At 45.3% G+C, this 22,693-nt stretch overlaps 1 protein-coding gene across 1 annotated transcript; it reads left to right on the top strand.

The window, feature by feature from the left end:
* Positions 1–4,918: 4,918 nt before the first annotated feature.
* Positions 4,919–21,968, top strand: TICRR (TOPBP1 interacting checkpoint and replication regulator). Its single transcript, XM_085233744.1, has 22 exons — positions 4,919–5,669; positions 6,333–6,618; positions 7,199–7,431; positions 7,643–7,886; positions 8,381–8,513; positions 8,775–8,911; positions 9,578–9,787; positions 10,092–10,240; positions 11,422–11,516; positions 11,813–11,906; positions 12,055–12,134; positions 12,393–12,635; positions 13,229–13,325; positions 13,508–13,580; positions 14,282–14,422; positions 14,912–15,002; positions 15,500–15,561; positions 16,227–16,382; positions 17,085–17,233; positions 17,446–19,723; positions 21,084–21,197; positions 21,540–21,968. The coding sequence occupies exons 1-22, from the start codon at positions 5,040–5,042 to the stop codon at positions 21,656–21,658; spliced, it is 5,814 nt and encodes a 1,937-aa protein (XP_085089870.1). The 5' UTR covers positions 4,919–5,039; the 3' UTR covers positions 21,659–21,968.
* The last annotated feature ends 725 nt before the right edge of the window (positions 21,969–22,693 follow it).

Here is a 22,693-nt window from a genome sequence, read left to right as displayed (position 1 = left end):
GTCCCCTGTGCCCTTGGCGGGTGACATATATATGTTGGGGAGCGCAAGGTGGGGCCCAGGGAGGTGCCTCCAGCAGGATCACATTTCAGACGCGGGAGGCTCCAGGCTTGCTCTCTGCTCTAACCCTCCTTCCTCTCTGGGAGGAAAGACAGGTCTTCAGCACCTCTTCTCCCAGCGGCTTGCTGCAGTAATGAGCCCTGCCTCCCCGGGACTCCTAGCTATGGAGCCTGGGTGTCCAGCCCCCTGCTCAGTCCTGCCCCACACTTCTTCCTGTCCCCTTCCTGGACCTGGGCCAGACATCCTGACCATGTCACCCAGGCAGCCACCCTGCCTGCATCACATCCTTCTCTCCTCACCACTGGTCCTGCTCTGCACATGCCCTTCCCCAACACCAGTACTGAGGATACCAAGTCAGCCTGAGTCACTGGGCGCAGGCCCTGCTCTTTGTTGATGGGAAGAAAGTCTGTGGGACAGTCCCAAGAGGAAGAGGAAGATAGGCGCTTCCAACCAAAAGTCAAGATCATGCACAGGCATGCAGTGGCCTTGCCAAAGCTGCCGTATATCTACAGGGATATAGAACTGACACGTCTCATCATTTCCTGGTGGTTTAACTACCTTGTCTTCTTGACAAGCTAAGCTGGTGCTGCATGGACCAGGGCAGTGCCCTGAGATGGTGACAGAGAGGGGGCTGGAGAGCATGGCACTACAACCCTCAGCTGCAGGGTTAATGTCCCCTCCTCCAGCACAGGGCTTCCTTTAGTGTTATATTAAACATAACTTTCCTTTTTCTGTGGTTTTGAACCATGTGTTCCTTCCCCACGAGCCAAGTCCTTCAAACGCATCCCAGCTCCTTCCTCTGCCTGCAGATCCGAGAGAGGCCTGTCAGTCTTCCAGAGATGAAAGACTGCAGCCCAGGCAAGCTGCCCGAATTTGCTGATGGCATCTAATTGTGGCCTGCAGGCTGAGCAAGCAGCACTGATTTCTGTGTTGATTAGGCAATAATTTGAGTTGATTATTATTTCTTGTTTCCTTTCTTCTCAAACTGACAAATGGCAGAAAAATGCTGGGGATGATCCTGAAGAGACTGATGGCTACATAAAATCACTGTCAGATCACATTTGGGCCCCATACAGAGCTTTGGAAAAAGCCTTGGAAATGCAGATCAGGTGCAAGAAACACTTCTCTATGGCAGAACAAGAAGCCAGCAACAAGCGTACCATGTAGGGTCATCTGGGAGTAGAGCAGCAGGCAAGCTGTGCTGCTGCTCAGCTGAGCTATCTATGTGACGTTCACTGGGCATCCCATTACCTGTGATTTCTGCGAGGCAGCTGCAGCTGTACACACTGAGACCTTCAGCCAGAAAGAAGCTGAACCCTAAGCAATACTGGAGCGCTGACTGCCAGAAGCACTGTTGATAGTTGTGTGTTCTCCTAACAGCCTCATGGCAGGACCAGACTTCAACCCTGCCCTGCAGCAGCTCTTAGAAATCTTGAGAAAGGAGACATAGAGGCACAAAGGAGCATTTTACAACATAAAGGAACTTGCTACATCCTGATAGCATAGTCACTAGCAATTACACAGTATAGTTACATTTCAGCAGAAGAAACCACACTGCAAAACTTTCCAATCTGGGTTCTCACTGAATTGGTGATGTCTCCCAAATGTGCAAAGCCCTGTTCCTGAAGAGCCCAGGAGGACCTGCATGCGCCATTCTGTGGCAGTAGCTCTGTCCCTGCCTCCCTCCCCAACCTCTGCAGGCAGAGCACAAAAGATAATAGCTTTTCCGCTGGTCTGATAGTCTCACCTTGCTGCACTGCCTTGCATGGCCCCTTCTTATCAATCTGCAGATCATCACCATGCTTCTACTGGCCTGTTGGAGCTGGTATGCTCCACTGGCTGCTTGCACTCAAGACTCACCCCTCACCTGCTTATACCCCCATAATTTGGGAATCTCTTTCAGTAGCAGTTGCTCTCAGGCTGCTTGAACGGGCAATACTGGAAACTCCACATCGGGGTTGTTCCATCACATCCAGTATCCATAAAACCAGATTCATTGCAAGCTGCCCTTCCCGTCCCTCACAGCAATTAGCACCCTTGAGATTCAGCCACCACCACTTCCCCATGAGTGTGACTGTAAATGAATCTGAGAGGCAACTCTGCCTCTCCCTCCCCTCCCCCAAGATTTCCTAAAGAAATCAGCTGGGTTGTGCAGGGACTTGGAAAAGGTCTATTTGTCCTTCTGATCTGGGACATAGGACTGGGCAGGTCCCGGTTGCCTTGGGAAGGCTCTGGGTGAGGGTTGTACGATACTGGTCCCAGCTGGGTCTCTCCCAGTTTCTCAACTTTATGAGCACTAAAAATATTTGAGAGGCATAAACACAAAATCCAAAGTGTGCAGAAATCCCTCCCTCTTGCCCGGAGCACACTGGGCAGTTTTGCCCAGGAGAGGAGGGCATGGGGACTCCTTGGTTCACTGCGAACTGTCCCAGCAGATCTTATCTGCCAGTTCTGGTCCCAGAGGTGACCTCAGAAGGTATGTGCCAGAGATCACCCTCGTCCGGAGGGAGAGTGGTGGGACAATATCCTGCTCCTTCCTGGATTTATGCTGGAGCTCATGTTGGCAAACAGATGGCAATGGATCTCATCCATTAAGACAGAGAAACAAGGAATTTGCCTCAATTGCAGGCAATCACAACACCAAAGCCATCTCTGCAGTCTTTAATGTCCAACAAGCACATCCAATCCTCTCAATTTGCTCCTCCATAATTAGGAGCAAAAGAACAGCAGCCACTACCAGCAATGCTGGGCACAAAGTATGGGGAAAGTGAGGGGATGTGGGGAGGATCCAAAGCTTTCATGCAGCACAGGGCAGTCCCCAGGCATCGTGCAGTGTCTCAGGTGACTTCTTTCTCATGCAGGTCCTTGAGAAATGTCCTGTAAGCAAAGCATTTGAGGTAATCCAAAACAAAACTTTCTGCCTGGCTCGGCAGAACAGAAAACAAACTTTCCTCTGGGGCTGAAGAGAGTGTTCGTACAGCAGGAGATCAGATCTTTCATTTAGGTGTGGGGTTTTGTATGCAGCAAGGCTTGCCAATAAATATCACTCAGAAACATGGGAAAAAGGTCAAAATGGATCAAGAATTTTCTAAGTAAAAACAAAAATAAAACCAAACAGCAAACAAACAAGCCAACAAACAAACAAAAACCCCAAACCAAAACTTTTCAAGTCGAAGTGCCAACCAAACGAGAGCCCAATCTACAAATGATTTTTCTGGCATCCTTCCCTTCTTCCCATGAAACTGCATTTATCAGCAAGTAAATGATTGCCCTGTGACAGCCCAGTGGCTCTGGTGGAAAGAGAAGTCAGTGGTGTCCTTGGGGAGTGGGCGGAGAGGGCGAACGATCCAGTGAGCAGCAGGACAGTGTGACAAGGAGTTGTGTGAACAGCTCCAGCTGCCAAACAAGCAGGTTTCCTGGGGCTCAGCTATCTCCTGTGGCTTTCCTGAGAGCTGGATCAGCTGCAGGAGCAAACACCTGGAGCGGGAAGGGAGGGAGCAGCAAGGGGAGAAGGGAGGTGGCTGTCACCAGAGCAGGGCTGTAGGGTGCCACAGTGGGAACTGCCACGCTGTCCCCATGCCCTGACTGTGTGTCTGGTCCCAGGCAGCCCATGGTAAGGTGGTTTCAGTCACACTGTGCTGAGTGTCCTGATCAGGCTGCTGGGACGGATGCCAGCTGCCAATAGTGGCAGTGACGGCTTAAAGGCTTTTTGTCAGGGCTGGCATATGCTAGTGATGTATGGGGCTGAGAGCACCCCCAACAGCTCCTGGGGCCTGGCCACGGCTCCTGGCCCACAGGACAGGCCTTGGGCAAGCAAGGGAGCCATGGGGCCAGCAAGGGAGCGATGGTGCAAGAGCCAGGCTGGGTACCTTGGGCTGCCCGCTTAGCCAGGGTCCTTCCTTGCTCTCAGTGGGACAGCCCCAGCCCTGTTCCAGCTCATTAACACTGCTCACAGATTTGGAACCCACACAAAGGCCTGTTTTAATTCGGCAGCATTCCATGCTTAGGATCGATCACAAAGCAGCACCCCCAAACAGAAGCGCATTATTTATGCATGGCTGTTCACAAATCGGTCCTTGCAGTTTCTAACCGGTCCCACTTTGCTGGGCACGTGTGTTATGGACAGAAGAGTCCAGATTTGACAGTGACAGCTGCTGTCTCGTTACCACCATACCCACAGGCATGTTTTTGGTGTGTGACCAGCCCTGAATGAGTCTAGAGGTCACTTACAGGACGCTTCCTAGGCCACTTATGGGGTACATTATCTCATGTGCAGCAAACTTGTGCCTAAATTGCCATTTTTTTCACTCATATTTGTGATCAGTTGTCTATATTTCCCTGTCCTTGGCAGACTTTGAGCTCCCCTCTCTCAGGCTGTGAACCCGAGGTTTCTATTTTTTCCCCCCAGCCAACCACTTCCGTTGCTTTATAACAGGCGCTGGTTCTGGGCGGGCTGCTCGAGCCGGGACTGCAGGCGGGCACCGCGAAGCTCCCATCGCCCCCCGAGGGCTCCTGCACCCAAATCTGCCCGAGAGGAGGTGACAACAGTGACGTCACGGTCACGCGCTCCCTCCCGCCTTTAAATTTTAAATTTGCAGCAGCGACCAATCAGCTCGCTCGCACCACTGGCCCCACCCCTCCTCAATGCGTCACGGACACTGGCCAATGGAACGCCACTCTTCACCCCTCTGCGAACGGCCGCTGGCTAATGGGCGGAGAACTCATCTCCAATGGCCGCCCTCGCTCCGCTCTTCCGCTCCGCCCTCACCTGGTGGCGCACAGCGCGGGCGCCTCACCGCGCAAGCGCGCTCTCCCCACGCTGCGTCAGCGGTCCAATGAGAAACGAGAAGCGGAGGGGGCTGGCTCGTGGCGGCGGCCAATGAGAGCGCACAGTGAGAGCGCGCGAGCGGTTGGAGAGGATGATGGCGGTGGTGGGCGCGTAGGGATGGCCGCTCCGTGAGGGGCTGCGGGCGAGGCCCGCTATGGCGTGCTCACCTAGCGCCGTCTTCTTGTTGGACACCGCCAGCCCGGGGCGGCGGGAGCGGCTGCAGCTGTGCGCCCTGCGCCTCCTCAACCATCTGTGCTGCCGCTTCAGCCTGCCCCGCCTGCGCTGGGCCTACCGCTTCTTCGACTCCCTTGGGGGTCGCGGCGGGGCCTCTCGGGGCGGCGGCTTTCGTCCTCCGGCACCCCGGGCCTGGGCGCGCTTCGAGGAGGAGCTGGCGGAACGGCTGGGAGCTCGGGGCTCCTCCGCCGCGCTGCCCGGCCCGGCGACCCGCCTCGCCCTCACGCACAGCGGCCTGAAGGAAACACTCCTCGACTTCCAATGGGACCGCCCCGAAATCGCGTCCCCCGCCAAAGCGCCCCGCGGGAGCGGCGGGGCTGGCGGAGAGCTTTCCCCGAGCGACGGCTTCGTGAACGCCGTCTTCCTCTTCTCGCCGTGTCCCCGCTCCAGCCGGGAGCTGCGGCGGTTCGTGTCCGGAGGCGGCGCGGCCCCCGCGGAGCCCCCCGCGCTGCAGGAGGTGGCCGAGAAGCTGCTGCCCCGCAGCGTCCGCGAGCTGCTGGCCGAGCAGAGGATCACGCTGTACTGGGTGGACACCGCCGAGAGCTCGCAGGTGAGGAGCGAAGGGAGCGCGGCTCTGTGTTGCGGGGCCGATAGGCGTTTGTGTGCCGGCTTCCCGTTGTTCTCAGTTGTAATCTTTGAGTGGGGGAGGTGTGAAGGGTCTTCGCTTACTGCTGAGTAATTCTGTTCTGCGCGATGCTGAAAACGAGGAGCGATGATCCCTGTGGAGGCTGAGCTGTGTCAGCAGTTTATTGATGGGCTGTCTCCTGATTGGAAGTTACAGATATCCAGAATGGCAGCCCAACAGTTCCAGTACCTTAATGCTACATTAAAAAGCCCACACTTAAAAATAATGGTTACACCTTAATTCAGTGGCAGTTTTATCTTTGTTGTATGCCCGGGTAAGTTACAGTCCCTGAAAGTACTTGGAGGATGCTGCATTGAGATACTCTGTATAGATTTCTTGTGCTGGTTCGTCTAAAATGATGCAGTGCAGTCCTTGTTGGTTGTTTGGATGGATGTAATCTTACTGCTAGCATTAGAATCATAGATTCAGAAGGGTCGTTTAAAGATCTAGTCCAATTCTCCTGTAATAAACAGCTCAGTCAGGTGCTCAGAGCCCAGTCTGGCGTGACCTTGAATGTTTCCAGGGGTGGAACATCCACTGCCTCTTTGGGCAGCATTAACTCGAGGTCTTTCTGTGTCTTCATTTCAGCTGATTAAATCCCCAGATCACGATGGATACTGGATAATGCTCCAATTGCTCCAGCAAATAGGAGGCACCATTTTGCCATCTGAAACCTTAGTGCAATGTCCGAGACAGCGCAGGGCAGACCTTGCTGATGTCTTTCTCAGAGACCCAGGTTTCCCAGTGCCACAGACTGTGCCATGGACAACACTTCTGCCATCGGATTCAGCCTTGAACAGTTTGTTTTCAAAGCCCTCTGTACTTCGTGCAGTGTTCCCCCAACAAGAAGGGACGTTATTTCTCAGCATGCCTGGTAATCTTTCTTCTTTTTTTAAGACATAATAATAATTGGTCTGTGATGTAGAGTTCTTGATGAGCTTCCCTTATGAAGAGTATATGTGTGGCAGAAACTTCAGGTATTTAAAGACCTGTTTTTTTATTATTATTAACAAAGTTATCAAGGTGCTCTAGTAGCTTTGATACGAGAACTATTAGTCTGCATTCCTAGTCTGCTCTCTATGTACCCAAACTTTGGGAAAGCTTAGGAGTCTGATGAGCTCTTTGCTGAACCCACACTATAGAGGTGTGTGCACTCCTTTACATGCTTAGTTCAGTTTCTTCAATATGGTTGAACTAAAGGAACTAATTGAAAGGCCTGACAAAAGAAAGAGATTAGCTTTAAAGCAACACGTTGTGTGCATCTGCTCTTTCTGCACTCTTCACTCTGCAGGCCCCTTCTGCACTCTTCTCTTTTGTGAGAGAAGCTGGAGGGAACTCACTGTAGAGCTGTCTGATGTTGCAATTTGTTTTCCTTGCATTGAAGTTCTCTTCGTGTAGATGAGAAATACGTTTTGTACTGCTCTAGACTTACACTTTCTTTTACCCTTACACAGAAGGAAAGAAGGAAAGCTGTGCTGTGATTCTGGAACCTCTAGCCATGAGTCAAAGACAACTTCATTGTCCACTCAACATCATTCTGAAAGGCATCGTGATGAGCTGGAACTGGATGCAGGCTGTCAGCTTTCTCACAGAGAACTGGATACTGAGAAGCTCTGAGACTGAATGCACAGAGCAGAACTGGTTCTATCAGCTGTTACGGAATCTAGTGATGAAAGAACTGCATGTGGTAAATCTTTCTCTTTGCCATAAGCTAGTAGCTAGTTTTAAATGAACTGTGGCAGGAAAGGTGACAGTCTCACATGTGATATCATAAAGACAATAGCAGTGGTATTTGTTATGCAGCAAATTGGTCATTTGGAGCTAAATTCAGAACATCCATCTAATTAAGTCTCTGTATATTTCTAGAAAATGTAAATACATTTTCTTTTTTAATGTAGATTGCTGAAGTGTCTCAAACTACATCTTCGTGCCCCTGCACTGCTGTTTTGTCACCGCTTTCTGAGAGTACTGCTGTCCTCACTCTGTTCTGCACTGAAAAGACAGCTGAAGTTCAGCGATGCAACCTTGAGGGTGCTGTAGTGCAGACCTCTTCCCAGGATGATGCTCTGCACCTCCCAGATGTTGTACATAGTGTGTTGAGTGAAATTGACATGGCAGCGGAAGACTCTCTGGCTAGTACAGGTAGGTGTTAGGAAACACAAAGCAAGTCTTTTGTTCATCTCTAGATCTGATTTGGGCTGGAAGACTCTGCTGCTTATGAGTTCCTTAATGAGGAGTCTCATTTCTTGGGGCTTGTTTTTTGTGGCTCAGGTTTTATTATACAGAAATCTGCTCTGATGTACTTTACAGTTTTATTGACAGTGTTAGTTTTTATCGGCTTATAGATAAAGCACAGCTGCACATGCTTGGGTGCAGGTTTTTATAATGAGGGTTCCTGAAAACTGTCACACGGAGCATCCCTGGCCAGTCAAATCTTTACAAGTGCTTTCAAGATAACTGCATTTGGCTCACCTGTTTTGTGTTGTTGTGAATCTTATGAGTCTCTAGGCCTGGCAAGTAAACTGCCCCTCCATGATCAGAGTTTTGGGAACTGCTGCCTTAGAGCCTTTGTGAAGGCCAAGCTTTCTACCATTTCATTTAAAGCTTTGTTCTGATATTTTAATTTCTCTATTCAGAAGAAACTCCTATGCCAGAGTGGGTCCAACGAGAGCTGTCCAGTACAGGGGGCTGGCATCCTTCAGTGCTCGAAGCGTGGTATTCTTCTTCAAATGCTTGTGGAGCAAGCTCAGATCTGATGGATTCATTCAGGTACTTTTCTGAAACAATGCTATGCTTCTTTTCCACTTTGGTGCAGTTCTTTTAGAATTGCTTTTTGTTTTTCCTCAGTGTTCCTTAAGTAAGGCTTTTGGGAACAGGCTTTGGAAGAATACTGACGTGTTACTTGTGGTATAGAATTGTGTTTTCCTACCACTTGGATGTAGGAAAAACAGGTCCTGCGGAGTAAGAACAAGTAGTATGCTTTCTTCTCCACTGCTTTTCATACCTGTATTGACTTATCCTTGTCTGCAGACTCCTGCAGGTTCCATATACTAATGTGAAGGATGATGCAGACCAATCTGAAGTGGAACTCTCAGAAAGTCTGTCTGAGCTGTACCAAAGAAAATCAAGCGAAGTATCTGCTGGAGCAGGAAATAACAAAAAAAGACGTATGTATAGTGTGGGATTGTGTGTATTTTATCAATGAAAGATGATAGAGAAACCTTATTGCATAAACCCTAATGATCCATACTCAGGATCATGAGTAGTGGCATGCTTTAGATTTTTTTCTCCATTTTAAGGACAGCGTAAGTTACGTATCAGTATTATTGTTTAGAACAATCCAAATGACTCTTAAATGCAGGGTACTCAGTGACTGACAAATCTGTTAAGAGAGCAGAGTGCAGAGCTCTGCAGTTTCACTGATTCTTGGAACAGGGACCACTACAACTTCTGAATATTGGAACACCTCTACTTTATTTGAAATTGGAGAAACTTCAAATAAGAGTTTCATTGCTTTTTAATGTACAAACCAAAGGTGCATATATACTCATCTGATGTATGCTTAAGTCAGCTCAAGATTTCTTTCCTATATATACAGATTCTGATTCTACTTCATAAGCAAAGTCTTCATCTACTTTTGACTCCAAGAACTTGCTGCCTCCTGTGCTGCTTGTACATCTATTTTATGGAGGAAATAAATACCTTCTAGAGAGTGTTCTTAACTAATGATTACTTATCTTGCTTGACTGCAGTGCAGAATTCTATGTTGTGTTCTAACTTGATGTTCCTACCTCACCCAGTGTATCTGAAATTCCCTTCTTGTGGTGTTACAGGGGGGGTTCCTCGAACTCCAGTCAGGCAGAAGATGAAGACCATGTCCAGATCCTTGCAGATGCTCAATGTAGCAAGGTTGAATGTAAAAGCACAGAAGTTTCAACCTGATGGTATGCCAGTGGTGAGTGAGAAGGTTCCACAGAAGCTTTCAGCAAAAAGATTGGATGAGAAGTTGGAAGGGAAAGAAAAGGCACTTAAAACATCAGTAGGTGCGTACTGACTTACTATTTATTCTAATGTGGGGTAAGGCTTTTCCTTGTAGCTGCCTGTGGCTGGTGTGGTGAGCAGTGAGACATTACAGTAGCTTAGAAGCTTGGTGAAATGCATATATCTGAACTTTCTATTTGTTCTGGACCTAAGGCACCTCTGTTAATGTTCTGAGGTCTTGCATGCATATTTGCATAATAACTTGAATTCCGTTTTTCAGCTGGAATGAGTTGGTTTATTTTTTTTTTTCTGCCAGTAATGTGTGGTAAGCTGATATTTGGTTGATGTGGACCATTTCCCTTTCAGACTTGAAAACTGAAGAGGAGCTGCAGTCTCATTTAATTACGAGCTATCAGAAGGTGGTTGCTGAGGAAGTTCTTTCATCTGTGTGTGCACAGAATATGATCATGGCCATTAAAAGGTTCTTGAAAATACAGGATACCAAAGAGAAAGAGGTAGGTAAGAACATGTGAGCAGAGCTGTCACTAGTTTAAGTATGAAACAGCAAGATCTTTAAAACTACTTTTCCTTCAACTCAAGTTATTTATATGCACATTTGGAAAACTACTAACAAGTTGTTCTATCTTGGCTGAATCGGTACTAAAAACTAAGAATAAAGAACATAGGATAATCCATTTCAGGTGTTAGTTTACACCTCTGTGTAACACACTGAAACAGATTTTTTTTCCTTTACATTGACCTCCATCTGAGTTTTAATTTCATTTAAAGACAATGTTTTCAAAAAAAGAAAATTCTTAGAAGACGACTTTTAAAATATGGTGTCTGTTTTTGCTTTCGTGGTTAATCTAGGCAGATTAATTCTCCAAGGGAGAGAAATAGTCAAAAGTATTTGAGTTTGAGTAGTGTTATGGATTGTACAAAGATGATCAGGGGACTGGAGCACCTCCCCTATGAAGACAAACTGAGGGAGCTGGGCTTGTTCAGCCTGGAGAAAAGAAGGCTGCGGGGTGACCTCATTGCAGCATTTCAATACCTAAAGGGAGCCTACAGAGGGGAGGGGAATCAACTCTTTGAAAGGGTTGATAACTGCAGGACGAGGGGAATGGTTTTAAGTTGAGGGAGGGAAGATTTAGGTTGGATGTCAGGGGGAAATTCTTTACAGAAGGAGTAGTGAGGTGTTGGAACAGGCTGCCCAGAGAGGCTGTGGATGCCCTGTCCCTGGAGGTGTTCAAGGCCAGGTTGGATGGGGCCCTGGGCAGCCTGGTCTAGCATTAAATGTGGAGGTTGGTGGCCCTGCGTGTGGCAGGGGGGTTGGAGATGCATGATCCTTGAGGTCTCTTCCAACCCTGCCCATTCTGTGATTCTGTAGCTGGATTAAGCTACAATTGGTAAGTTGTCACTAGTCAAAGCAAGTACTTTGAGAGACAGATCCATAGGTAGGTACTGAAGACTTGAAGCTGCAAGCAGTCCTGTGCCTTTTGTCGTTAGGCTGTATGTTTTTGTGCATCTTGCATTGTGACTTTACTACTAGAAGCAAGAGAGAATTCCTTCCTTGAAGGAAGAAAACAAAATTAAGCTGTTCTAAAAAGACTGGGAGAAGAGAGGCGTGGGAAGAACCTGTCCTGCATACAAGGAACACACCTGAAGTTTTTGCTCTAATTATGTGTATCTGCAGGTCGCCTGTGTGGAAAAAGTCAGAAACCATCTCCTGAAGACAAGCAAGTTGCTCAGACAACAGCATGGCTCAGAGAAGGAAACCAAAGTCAGAGAGTATGAGACACCCTACCTACTTTAACTCCTGAGATGCAGTGGAGTTGGTTAGCACTTCTCAGTGGTAGCTTTTTTGTGCAAGTGAAAATACTTATGTTGGTGAAATAGAAGCATGAAATGCAAATATACGTACGTTCTGTGATAAACATTGCAGCCTAAGTGTAAGATGTGGCATCCTTCCTGCTGCCAAAAGAAGTGCTAACCAAATTATGCTGTCCAGACCTTACTGCTTTATGAGCAATTGTTTTAGAGTAAATACCCTGTTCCCACCAGTAAATGACTGCTTCTTTTCTAAGGTGTCGACTTCAGGTTTTTTTGCGGCTTGAGTTGTGTCTTCAGTGTCCTTCACTACAAAACAACGCTGATGAAATGGAGCAACTGTTAGAAGAGGCAAGTGTACTATAGAGACCAGAAATATAGACCCAGAACTTGTAATTTTCCCCTCAATCTATTGTGGCATTCTGTGTTCTTTGCTAAAAATGCAGTGTTGACAGCTGTTATATCTTAATTCTTTTTCCCACCTGATGTTCTCTTGCAGATGACAGATATGCTGCGCATTTTATGTCTGACTGAAGACCCAGGGTACCTTACGAAGTTCTTAGAGGAAATACTAGAATTGTAAGTTCTTTGGGATGCCTTGAGTGTTACTGGGGACTGTGGGTTTTGTTGCATCTTTTTAGAGAAAACAGATTTGATTTGCTGCATTATTGTAATGTGAGAAGCTTACACTGTTGTTTGCTGCTAAATCTAGCTAATGAGCAAGTAAACTGATAATGTTTTATTTTTTTAACTGATGCTTAAAAACAAAGGTTTGGGACTGTAGTGTTGACTGTCTTGTTGGTGATTGTATTTGATGTGGGTTCTCTAATGTTCTAGGTATATGAATTCTATACCAAAGACCCTCGGAGATCTTTACTACAGTCTGGGTACACAAATACCCCCAAAGCTGGCTTCTGTCCTGCCTTCAGACTTCTTCAGTGATGATTCAATGACTGTGGATAGCAAATCTCCAGGCCTTCCACCATCTTTATCGTCTGTCCTAACTCCCACTGCTGTTTGCCTACTTAGTGAGAGTGATCAGCTGGAGGAACTGCGCACTCGATCTGCCCAAAAGAGAAAGTAATAATCCCAAATGAGGGAGCCAGCTGGTTGTGATCTGACCTGTGTTGGTGGAGCTATCTAAACTATAGCTCAATCATTTGGATTTCTGTTGCTGAATAGCTAGTTAGGGTGAGCTCATGCTTGTTGAGAACTCTGAGCCTGAGGAACATATGAAGGACTCCTATTTTTCATGTTAATTGCTTATTGTTACTGCTAAGAGTGAATTTGGTGGGTTCTGTATGTCTGTTCTATGCATTAGTAGAGTTTGTGAGTCTCCTGTAAGAGGAAGAGGATGTTCCAGTATGCACGAAGTGACCCTGTATCACTGAAGTTAAGACTGAGGTTTGCTGTGGACCTCTGTGGTGGGGATCCTGTGTTCATTTCTGCAAAGTATGAGATGAGTTCTAATACCAACCTTAAAGTTAGTTACAGCTGTTTATATTGCAGATGACCTCTGTGTTGTAATGTGAGGGACCACCACAAAGAATTTACAGTCTGAGTTTAGGTTAAGATTTTCTATCTCTAGAGTCAAACCGGTGTTGAATTGTCAATTAGATTGATAACTCCATTTCTGATCTTATTTTAACTGAATCTTTGTGTAACTTCTAAAGGAATAATGTATTAGCCAGACACAGGAGCATGACAGAAGCATCACAGAACTTGCGTCAGATTGAGATTCCCAAGATAGACAAGAATCTCATCAGAAAGGTAAAACTCTCCCAGAAGCACTGTGGGTGGGTTGCTCATGCAGGGGTGTAGCAGTGCTGTCAAGTGACACGAGTGCAAAAAAAATAAATAAATCATGCTCTGTAACTCAGTAGGCATATAAGAACTACTGGTATAAGAGCTACTGCTGAGTCTAATTATAATTATTACTTTTTTATTTCTAGGAGAGCTCACGTTCTTACCTTGCTATTGAGAAATCCCAACCAATGCCTTTGCTGCAGAAAGAAGCAGTGCAAGGTATATTGACTTCTAGCTTTTCCGTGGAAAGGTGCGTCTTCAGCACATCATCCCTGCATCCCTGTGAATTTCAGTGAGCTGTGGTGCAATCATGCTGAAGCTGGAATTCTGAAGGAAGTTTTACTGAATTTTGGAAAAAAAAAAAATAATAATAATTGAGAAAAGTAGTTGTTTTGTGTGCTTACACACAGCAAACTTGTATCAGGTCCTGAAAAGAAAATGTCTCAGTTCTTTCTTGATTCTTGCAATTATTTCCATCTATTGAAAAAAAAAAAAAAAAAAAAAAAAAGAAAAAGAAAAAGAATTGAAATTGAGGACAGGAGTAAGCATTTACATCTGGAAACACATCTCTCCTCAGAATGTCCAAGAGAATTAAATCCTGTATGTGTTCCGTGAGCCCACATGTACTTCATCTGGTTAGCATACTTTCTGCTGGGGTGCCTGCTAATAGCATATTCCTGTAAAGAATGAATAATATAAACTTGTAGGAAGTCCAAGATAGATTTAGGGAAGGACACATTCTGGTAATAACTATTCCACCTCAAGGAAAAACAAACAAACAAACAGCTGCTCCCAGTGTGCCTAATTCTTGTGTGTTTTTTTTTTTTTCCTACACTGGTCTCTGATCCCATTTCCAGTGCCCTGATTGAAACATGTCTTTTTTTTCCCCTTTTAATTTCTTGCTTTCTCTCCTCACACAGAGGTTACAAAGGTAAGGAGGAACCTTTTCAATGAAGGGATACGTTCACCATCAAAAAGAACTACAAAGAAAATGCCCAGAAGTCAGTCAGTATCTGCTGTGGAAGGCTTAAGATACAAATGCCCTGATGAAGGGGCTAAAGGTAGGATGTGGCTTGCAGGTGTAGAACAGCTATAAGAGCTGCACTGATAACTAATTTGTGCATTGTTTTCAGTAAAGGAGAAAACTTTGGATCACAGTTGTTACTGTATAGTGAATAGGATGGTTTTGAAACAGAAACCTACTTTAGTTAAAAGTTGATAGACCTCTCAAATCAAATGTTAAAAATAGTTACAGAAATGATGTGTGAATGAAGGATGAGGAATGAAAGTTACCTCAGTAGGCTTATTACATCTGTCACATCAAAGTCAGTGCTATTAATAAATAATACTGAAGGAGTAGGAGATACATTTCAGAGTCCAGTATCTATATCTATGATTATAGCTTGTGAGTGTTGGGAGGCTGATACACAATGATTCTGCATTGGCAGTCATTCTTAAGCTGAAGCCCATGTGAAACTATTTGTTCTAACTGCTTTATAATTATGTGCTGTTATATCCATTGGTTCAATTTATTTACTTCTGTTTTCAAGATCATCACAAGCTACTGACCAAGAGAGTTGCAGAAACACCACTACACAAACAGGTCTCTAGGAGACTACTCCATAAGCAGATTAAAGGCCGGTGAGTAAGCTCTTAATTTCTTCAGTAAGTGCTGGATGTTTAATTAATGGCTATGAGCACAAGAACCAGCTCTCCTTTCTGTGGTCAGAATGTTGTTTTCACCTAAGGTAGGAAAGAGAATCAGTGGAGGCATGTCCTATGTATGGCTGTGGGGAAAAATTGCTTGCTTCATTGTGTGTGTCCAAGTATTTGAATTCCTGCAGCAAGGTGCTGTTCAGGTTTAGCTTCTGCTTTAAGGACTTCCAAACGAAGCCCTGTGCTGGAATCTGTGCAGTTCAGGTTAAAACTTTTGTTTACTTACATTTAAAACTGTTACTTCTAATACAGCTAGAAAGACCATAGCTTAATAGAAGGTAAAGTTGATACTAATTGCTCAGAGTACCCCACAGAGCAGTATATTGCTGTAGAGTATGGTACTGCTTTTCAGTTTTCATGGTAAGTTCTGTTTTTGTAAATGTGAATGGTGTGATGAGTCCAACGTTGTGTTGTTTTTCAAGGTTGTCTGATCCAGGCTGTGAGACTGGTGTTGTAGAAGAGTCTCCAGAAAAAGCCATAAGAGGTAAGCACTATTTTTTTTTTTATTATTATTATTAAAGGTGTTTTTGCTGTGTTGAAGCACTCAAAGCACATTCATCCCATGAGCTACAATTTAGATAATACACAAATAGTATACTAATGTTGTATTGACTATTGGTGGAGCACAACATCCCCAGTTATCTAAAGGATGGGTATCAAGTGGATAGGGCCAGGCTGGGCCCTAGTAATGCTCTGATTTCTGTTGTAACAAGCGAGTGCTCTGCGAAAAAGTTGGCTGTTGCTGTTTCTTATGTGCAAGAAGGAAAAAGAAAAAGAGTATGGTTGGGTAAATAGGAAAGTAAATCTCTAGTAAAAAAAGAGACAGGAGAACTAATTTTGTAACCTGGATGCTACTTGAATCAAATATGGATTTTCTGGTATTCCTTCTCATGTAATTGCTGGAGGGGAAGGAAAGTAATCATGACTTAGAGCACAGAGTGCTGTGATTTGGAAGGAGGCTTGCGTGCATTAGCATTCCAAAGCCCCTGAAAGCTGAATTTTTTCACACAAATGTCTCAGTTTGTGAGATGGTAAGCGTACAAAAGCTGCTTCTTAGAGTGTGGTTTTTTCCGCTGTGATCTGTTCCTAAAGATGTCCCCATCGTTGAAGGAGAAAGAAGGCTCAGTCTGTGATATCATTACATTTCAGAAGCAGGTTTAAGAAGAAGTCCTCGCATCAGACAGCTGACTTTGAATAGGACCCACTCTGGTGTTTTCTATTCTGCTACGCAGTCCAGCTCACAGAATTCACAGCAAGTCCACTGGGGACAAGAAGAAGAGAGCTGTACTCAGCAGGATGTAGCAGGTACCAAATGGAATTTGAGTAGGCTTTTATTGCTGCTCTGAAAAGCTGACCTGGATACCTCTAAGTTTGATTTGATTTGGCTCTACAACAGACTGCGAGGAGCTAAGAGCTATTATGTAATGTCTTCTTTAGGCAGGATTAATCCCTAGTAATATTTGAATTGAGAATCTGAATCTGGAGGATGGAATGGCAGCTTTTTCTGTAGTGAATAATATACTGCCAACTTAAACTAGTCAGGCCTGTCTAACAGAATATCACTGATTGTCAGTCTGCATTCCTTAAATGCAGTGAAATCCCTGTAAAATACGAGACAGAAATCCTAAAGTTACCTTCAGTCTCTTCTGGCAGCATAAAGCAACGACTGATGGCATCTTTGCAGGCTTTCTCTGTAGGATTATCAGCTATAAATGGTGACACTTAATTCTTTATATTATACCTACTAGGATCCTTAGTCATGAACCAAATTTTTCTGATGCTATCAGCTCTAAGCAATAGGAAGCTGAGCTATCTAGGTTTTTTTTCCTCTAGAGCACTCTTTCTATGGATGATTATTAGATTGGGAAATAATTCTATTGAATCTTAAACATCAAGCAAAAAAAAAACTGCTAGGGCTGTGAGATGCATACACTACCTCTCCATACACTTTGAAGTGATTGAGACAATTGTGGCATTTTAGTTGATTTGTACCATTCCACTTTCTAGATGTTGGGCTGCATTCTGGGTGTCCAACTCCCAAGAGATTTTTTTTTGGTGCAGTCATTGATGCGTGTAGTCCTGCAGTGAAGCATTCACCTGGAAGGAGGAGAACAAGAAAAGATTCCTTGAACTTAGAAGAGCTGACTACCTGTCAGGTAGAGACAAACACTTCTTTCTTTCTTTCTTCAATCTGTTCATTCTGTTAATGTTTAGTGAGACTTACATGTCTTAAACTTAGTGCTTCTGCAAGTCTAACAAAACAGTTTACTTTTTATTTACTTCTCAAGATTTGGAGGGATAAATAACAGTACTGGAGCAGAACAAGCTTGATTTTTTTTTTTTTTTTTTTTTTTCCTCCTCTCTGTAGACTCCTAGAAAAACACCTCGTAAGTCTGCACAGAAACTACTGAATTCTGCCAGCAAACCGCCGAGGAGATCACCTCGCATTCTTCACAGGACACCACAAAAGGTGGAGAAGATTCCCAGCACAAGTCCAGCTGCTAAGCAGACTGCAGCTAAGTGTTTGGGAAAGTACTTTTCTCATCCTGTACAAAGGATCAGGTCACCATCTGCGTTAACAGAAGGCAAAAGGGCTTGCTTACTGCAAGTAACTAAGGACTGCTCTCCATCAGAAAAACTTTTCTCTCCCTACAAAGATACTGGTTTACAGATGCCAGAACACAATGAAATATTGAGCACTGTGAATCCTCTTTTACCTCTGCCAGACTCAACTCCAGCTGCTGCTTCCTTACCTGACACCCAGAAAAGCGTTTTTGCAGAACTACGAACTCCAAGACGTTCCTGGAGATCCATCTCAAAATCAGTGTCTCCAGTTGGTGCTCGGAGGCAAATCCTTTCAAGTGAAATTGAGATGCAGCTGGAACCAGCATCTCAAGCAATGGGAAGTACTCCCAGGAAAGCTGAAGATTCAGGTTCAAAACTCTTAACCAGCCCACTGAGCGATGTAGAAATGTCTCAGCTCACCATGAAACTGGAATCTCCCATCAGTTCTTCTCTCTCTGAAAAAGCTACAAATGCTTTAGCAATCAGCTTTCCTTCCCCCACAGAAGCTAAGGAATCTAACAGGGAATTTAACATGCCTGAAAAATCTCTTCTAAAATCTCTGGGTGTCAGTGGCACTTTGCTGGAGTCCCCACTTAACACTTCTAAGCAGGCCAAAGGTGAACCGAATTCTGGAGGGGAGAGCCACACACGTGTGTGTGAAACGCCTTCCAAAAGTAAGGACAGTCATCACAATAACGGTGATGATTCTTGTTTAGGAAGCCTCCGGTTCAGTAAATCCCAAATTCCTGAAAATACCCATGTAGTGGAGAATAAACAAATGGATGCGATGGCTCAAAACTCTTCTCTGAGGAAGGACTCAGAAAACTTGAAAAAGCATTCCTCTCCAGAGCTGTCTGCTGGAGAACATATGCTGAGTGCTGAGATGGAATGTGAGCAATCGAGTAAGGAGGGCAACCCCAGTGTAAGCACCTGTGAATCCTTCCTAAGCAGTTCTCAAACAAGCGTTGATGAACTGGAACCAAAAACTCTGCAGAAAGAAGAATGTACAGGGCGAAAGGCACCAAGTCTTAAGAGACACTCCAGATCTGCCCGGAATACCTCACCTCCCCTGCCCAAGTCAGCTCCTGCCTATTCGTTACGCTGTACTGCAGACAGGAGGCAACGGGAGGCTGCAGCACGGATGGGAAATCCAGAGCTTCCAGCCAAGTTCTCAACTCCTAAAATTCACTGCCAGCGGCCTTCTGAGAGCTCAACAACTTACGAAGTTGAGCTTGAAATGCAAGCTTCAGGCCTGCCCAAACTTCGCTTTAAGAAAATTGGGTCTTGTTCAACGTTAGATGTTCAATCTGAAGCAAATGTTAGCAAACCCAAGGGAGGGGAAAGCCCTTTTGGTGATCTTGCTATGACCTGGTGTAGCAAACACCCAGGAAAACTAGCAGCTGCCTGTGTTTCACCCTCCTGCTTTCGCTCTTTCCACGGTACGCCTGGGAAGGGTGGAGGACAGACCTACATATGTCAGTCGTACACCTCGACAAGCTGTGCTTCTAACACCACTTCCCCATCCCCCTTGGAAGCAGAAGTACCCTTGACTCCTCCAAAGCTGAAGGGGAAGACAACTCCTGATGCTATTAAGGACTGGCCTCGGAGAAAGAGAGCAGCAAGCAGCACTGCTAATAGTAGCTGTGGTCAAAGTGAGAAAAATGCAGATGAAGCAGTGGCAACAAGCAGAGAAGGCAAACTGAAGGACTTGGAGAACTGCAGTAGCAAAGTAACATGTGGCTTTGGAGAGTTTGAACTGGAGGGGATTTACAGGCTCCAGGATCAAGTGTCTCCTAATGACACGGAACCCAGAGATGAAGAGAGATCTGCCATGGGGGCTTCTGCCTCGACATCTCGTAAGCGGGTCTTTACGTATCTATCACCAGAGAAGGAGAATCACGAGACCAAAAGAGCTTGCACTGATAAGTGCAACATGGTTCTCAGTGCCTTTTCCCCAGAAGAGGGCAACAGAAACAAAGCAAGGACAGACTTGGTTCTTCCTGAGAAGCCCAGAGCCTGTTTGCTTCTAACTCCTGGGCGGCACATTTGCATAGGGGATGATGATGTCTTCCCTTTGTCAGGTAATTAAGTGGAACAAGTGACACTACTGAAATTCAGAGTGGGGAAAAAAAAAAGACAACTGTTTTGTCTGACTGTCTGAGGGATCCTAAGATGGAAGGGGAGAGTGGGCTGCAAATGGAATGTAAGCTAATTATGTGGAGAGGCAGATCAGGTGTGAGGAGTTCTGCTATTGTCATTACATGTGAGCATTTAATCAGTGGAGTAATAATTAAGAGACTACAAATAGGGAAGAGCAGGAGGCTGGAAGAATTGAAATATTAAGAACTTGGCTTTGTTTAAGGGAGGATCTCTGTTACAACCAAATGCTATCTGTAGGAGCAAATAATGAAAACTTGAACAGGGGAAAAAAAGATGCTGTAAGGTAACTGCAGTGCTCAGGATGCAATACAAACAATGACTTGGCAGGGACTGGCAGCACTAGTGCAGTATGTTTTGAAAATTAGACTGGGCAGCAGATTTGAGTTTGTGGATATTCTTGGCTGTTTCTGCCCTGTTTCTATCCAGCACTGAATATAGCTGTCTCAAGTCTAAAGCCTTGGCTTCTTCAGTGTAGATCAGCACCCTGGGGGTTGATGTTACATGATGTTGGTATTTATTGGTGCTCCAGTTCTCCCGTGGGCCTGTGGCAGTGTAGCTGTTGAAAGCATGTATCAGAAACCTTTGCTCTGTAGCAGTGATATTGTATCAGGTGTTGAAGTTTAAGCAAGGTTTCTGCTTTTATTTTGTGTCTGACCTTGATAAAGCTATCTCTGAGCAAGGCCCTGTGAATTTCAAATTCTTCTAAAACAGTTTTTATTTTCTAGAACAACCTTCAGCTTTACAGAGGACTATGGCAGATGGTGTTTTATAGTCATTGCGTGCCCTGAAGTGCCAGTGTCTTATCTCTTAGAAGAAAAGTTTTGTTCACAGAGGGCGGTGCCTTAGGTGTTACAGCAGGTATCACCAAGAAAAAAATGAGTGAACTTCCAGGCAACATTAGATCACATTCAGGATGTGAAATAACAGCAGTGCTCAACCTTGAGTTGGTTCTGTAAGAGAACCATCTGTACCTACAAATCTTATTTTTGCATTTACAGGGTGGCTGTAATGGTGATTTTTTTCATTCAGGACACTTGAACTGTGAGCAATGATACGTTTAGATGAAGTGGAGTGCTTGCCTGCTAAGCTAAATCCTTCAAGAGCTATTGCAGACTCTTTTGGTGGCAGAAATGCACTGTGCTAGCCTGGACTATGCTGGGAATAAATACCAAGTATTGTGCCGATGGAAGCTTCAAGGCAGAATAAGGGCTGTGTTTGAGACTTAACTGAAAGCACTCTTGAGCTGTCAGTTTGCTGCAGTCTGTCACTGTGCTTCTCCAGGTGCCACCCCTCCAGTGAAGAGCTCTCTCTGTGCCAGCAGCCTCCTGGCACTGACGCAGTCTCCACTGCTGTGTAAGGGACAGACGCCGCCATCTCGGAGAAAGTGTGTCCAAGGTAACCTCTTGTGCTGGAAGGAAGGGCTGGGTGTGTGCTCTGCGTGCCTACAACCAAGTGAGAACTAAAGCAGGCTGTGCTATGGATTGTTCTTCGGGTTGTTCTTTGTGCAGAAAGTGTGTGGGTGTGTTTGCCATTGCTGTGTACCATGTCTGTCTTGCATGCTTCCAATAAACTTTGCGTGAGGTGGGAAGTTGAGGAGGGTGAGGTAGAAGCAACGAATAAAAGAGTAGCTTAACAAGAAGTGCAGCGTGCTGATCCTGCTACTGTTGGTTTTCTTGGAGTCACTGGGAAGTGAGTTTTAATAAATTGTGGCTTTAATTTCATCTTTGTATTCTGTAGATGAGGAATCTGATGACCTTGAAGTTATTACCAATCAGGAGCTGTCTCCATTCCACAGCATGGCTTCCAGGAAGCGCTCCCTCAGCAGGACTTACTCAAGGAAAAGGTTGCTGAGCTGAAGTCTGGAGCCAGAACACTATGGGAAGTACTGTGTTATGTGAGCTGTACACTATGGATTTTTACGAGGAACTCTTCTATTTGGTTCTGGCCTGGAGCTGTCTACAGTAATGTGAGATGGGATGGCAGTGGAAATAAGGAACTACTCCAAATGTTTTAACTTGAATCGCAGCATCTCTCCATCCTTTCTGGCTCTTCTCCTGTATATAGTTAGTAGCTGAGTTCTGAGTGAAGGGTTCAATCCTGCTAGGTAAAGAGGGGGGATTGTCACTTTTCTAATTTACTTATAAAATAAACTGATGTGGATTCTCATTGTGTCACTTCATCAGAAATCTGGCCTGTCTCATCCTGATCCAGGCATGGCAATTCAGAAGCTTGTTGATTGGTTTTTCAGGCTTTGAGGGGCTAATAGTGTCAAATGAAACTTGCTTTTCATGCAAAGGTATTTGCTTCATGGAAACCCTATTTGTTGAGAAGGAAAGCTGACTTTCCTTCTTCAAGCAGAGGAATGGTGTGCTTAAGTGATATAGGTGCACTTCTCTTATAAGCTTTGGGAAGTATTGAGCTCTAAGACTACTAATTCTTTTTAAGAAAGTAGGATGAGTTTTCCTTTTCTCTGCTGAATAGCTCTGTAGAGAATAAAGGCTCTGAACTTAAATGTACACCTCAGCCAAACCTAGAGTCCTCAATAACGCTAAGTTCCTGTTTCAAGCATCAAAACCAGCCCTGCAGCCAAGATTAAGTGTGTAGGAAGGTGACTTTGTGCTTCAGATGCTGGCTCTTGGTGCGCTATGCCTAGAAGAGTAGTTGTGGTAGTGCTCATGATTTCAGCTGAAACAGAAAGGCTTGTTTTTACTCAGGCAGAGGAACGAGCGCCTGTTTCCCTCCCTCTTGCCCTCCTCAAATCAGCTACCTGGGTTTTTATTTCTTGTCCTGCTGGAGCAGAAAATGGTGCTGAATCAGGTCTGCTTTTATCCTGGATTTTTCAGGCATCTGTGTTGCTGTCTGGAAATGCTTTTCCTACTTAATGTAGGAAA

This window comes from Meleagris gallopavo, chromosome 12 (genome assembly GCF_905368555.1).
Source record: "Meleagris gallopavo chromosome 12, MGAL_WU_HG_1.1, whole genome shotgun sequence".
Classification (NCBI taxonomy): Eukaryota; Metazoa; Chordata; class Aves; order Galliformes; family Phasianidae; genus Meleagris; species Meleagris gallopavo.
This window is presented reverse-complemented; position numbering and strand designations above follow the sequence as displayed.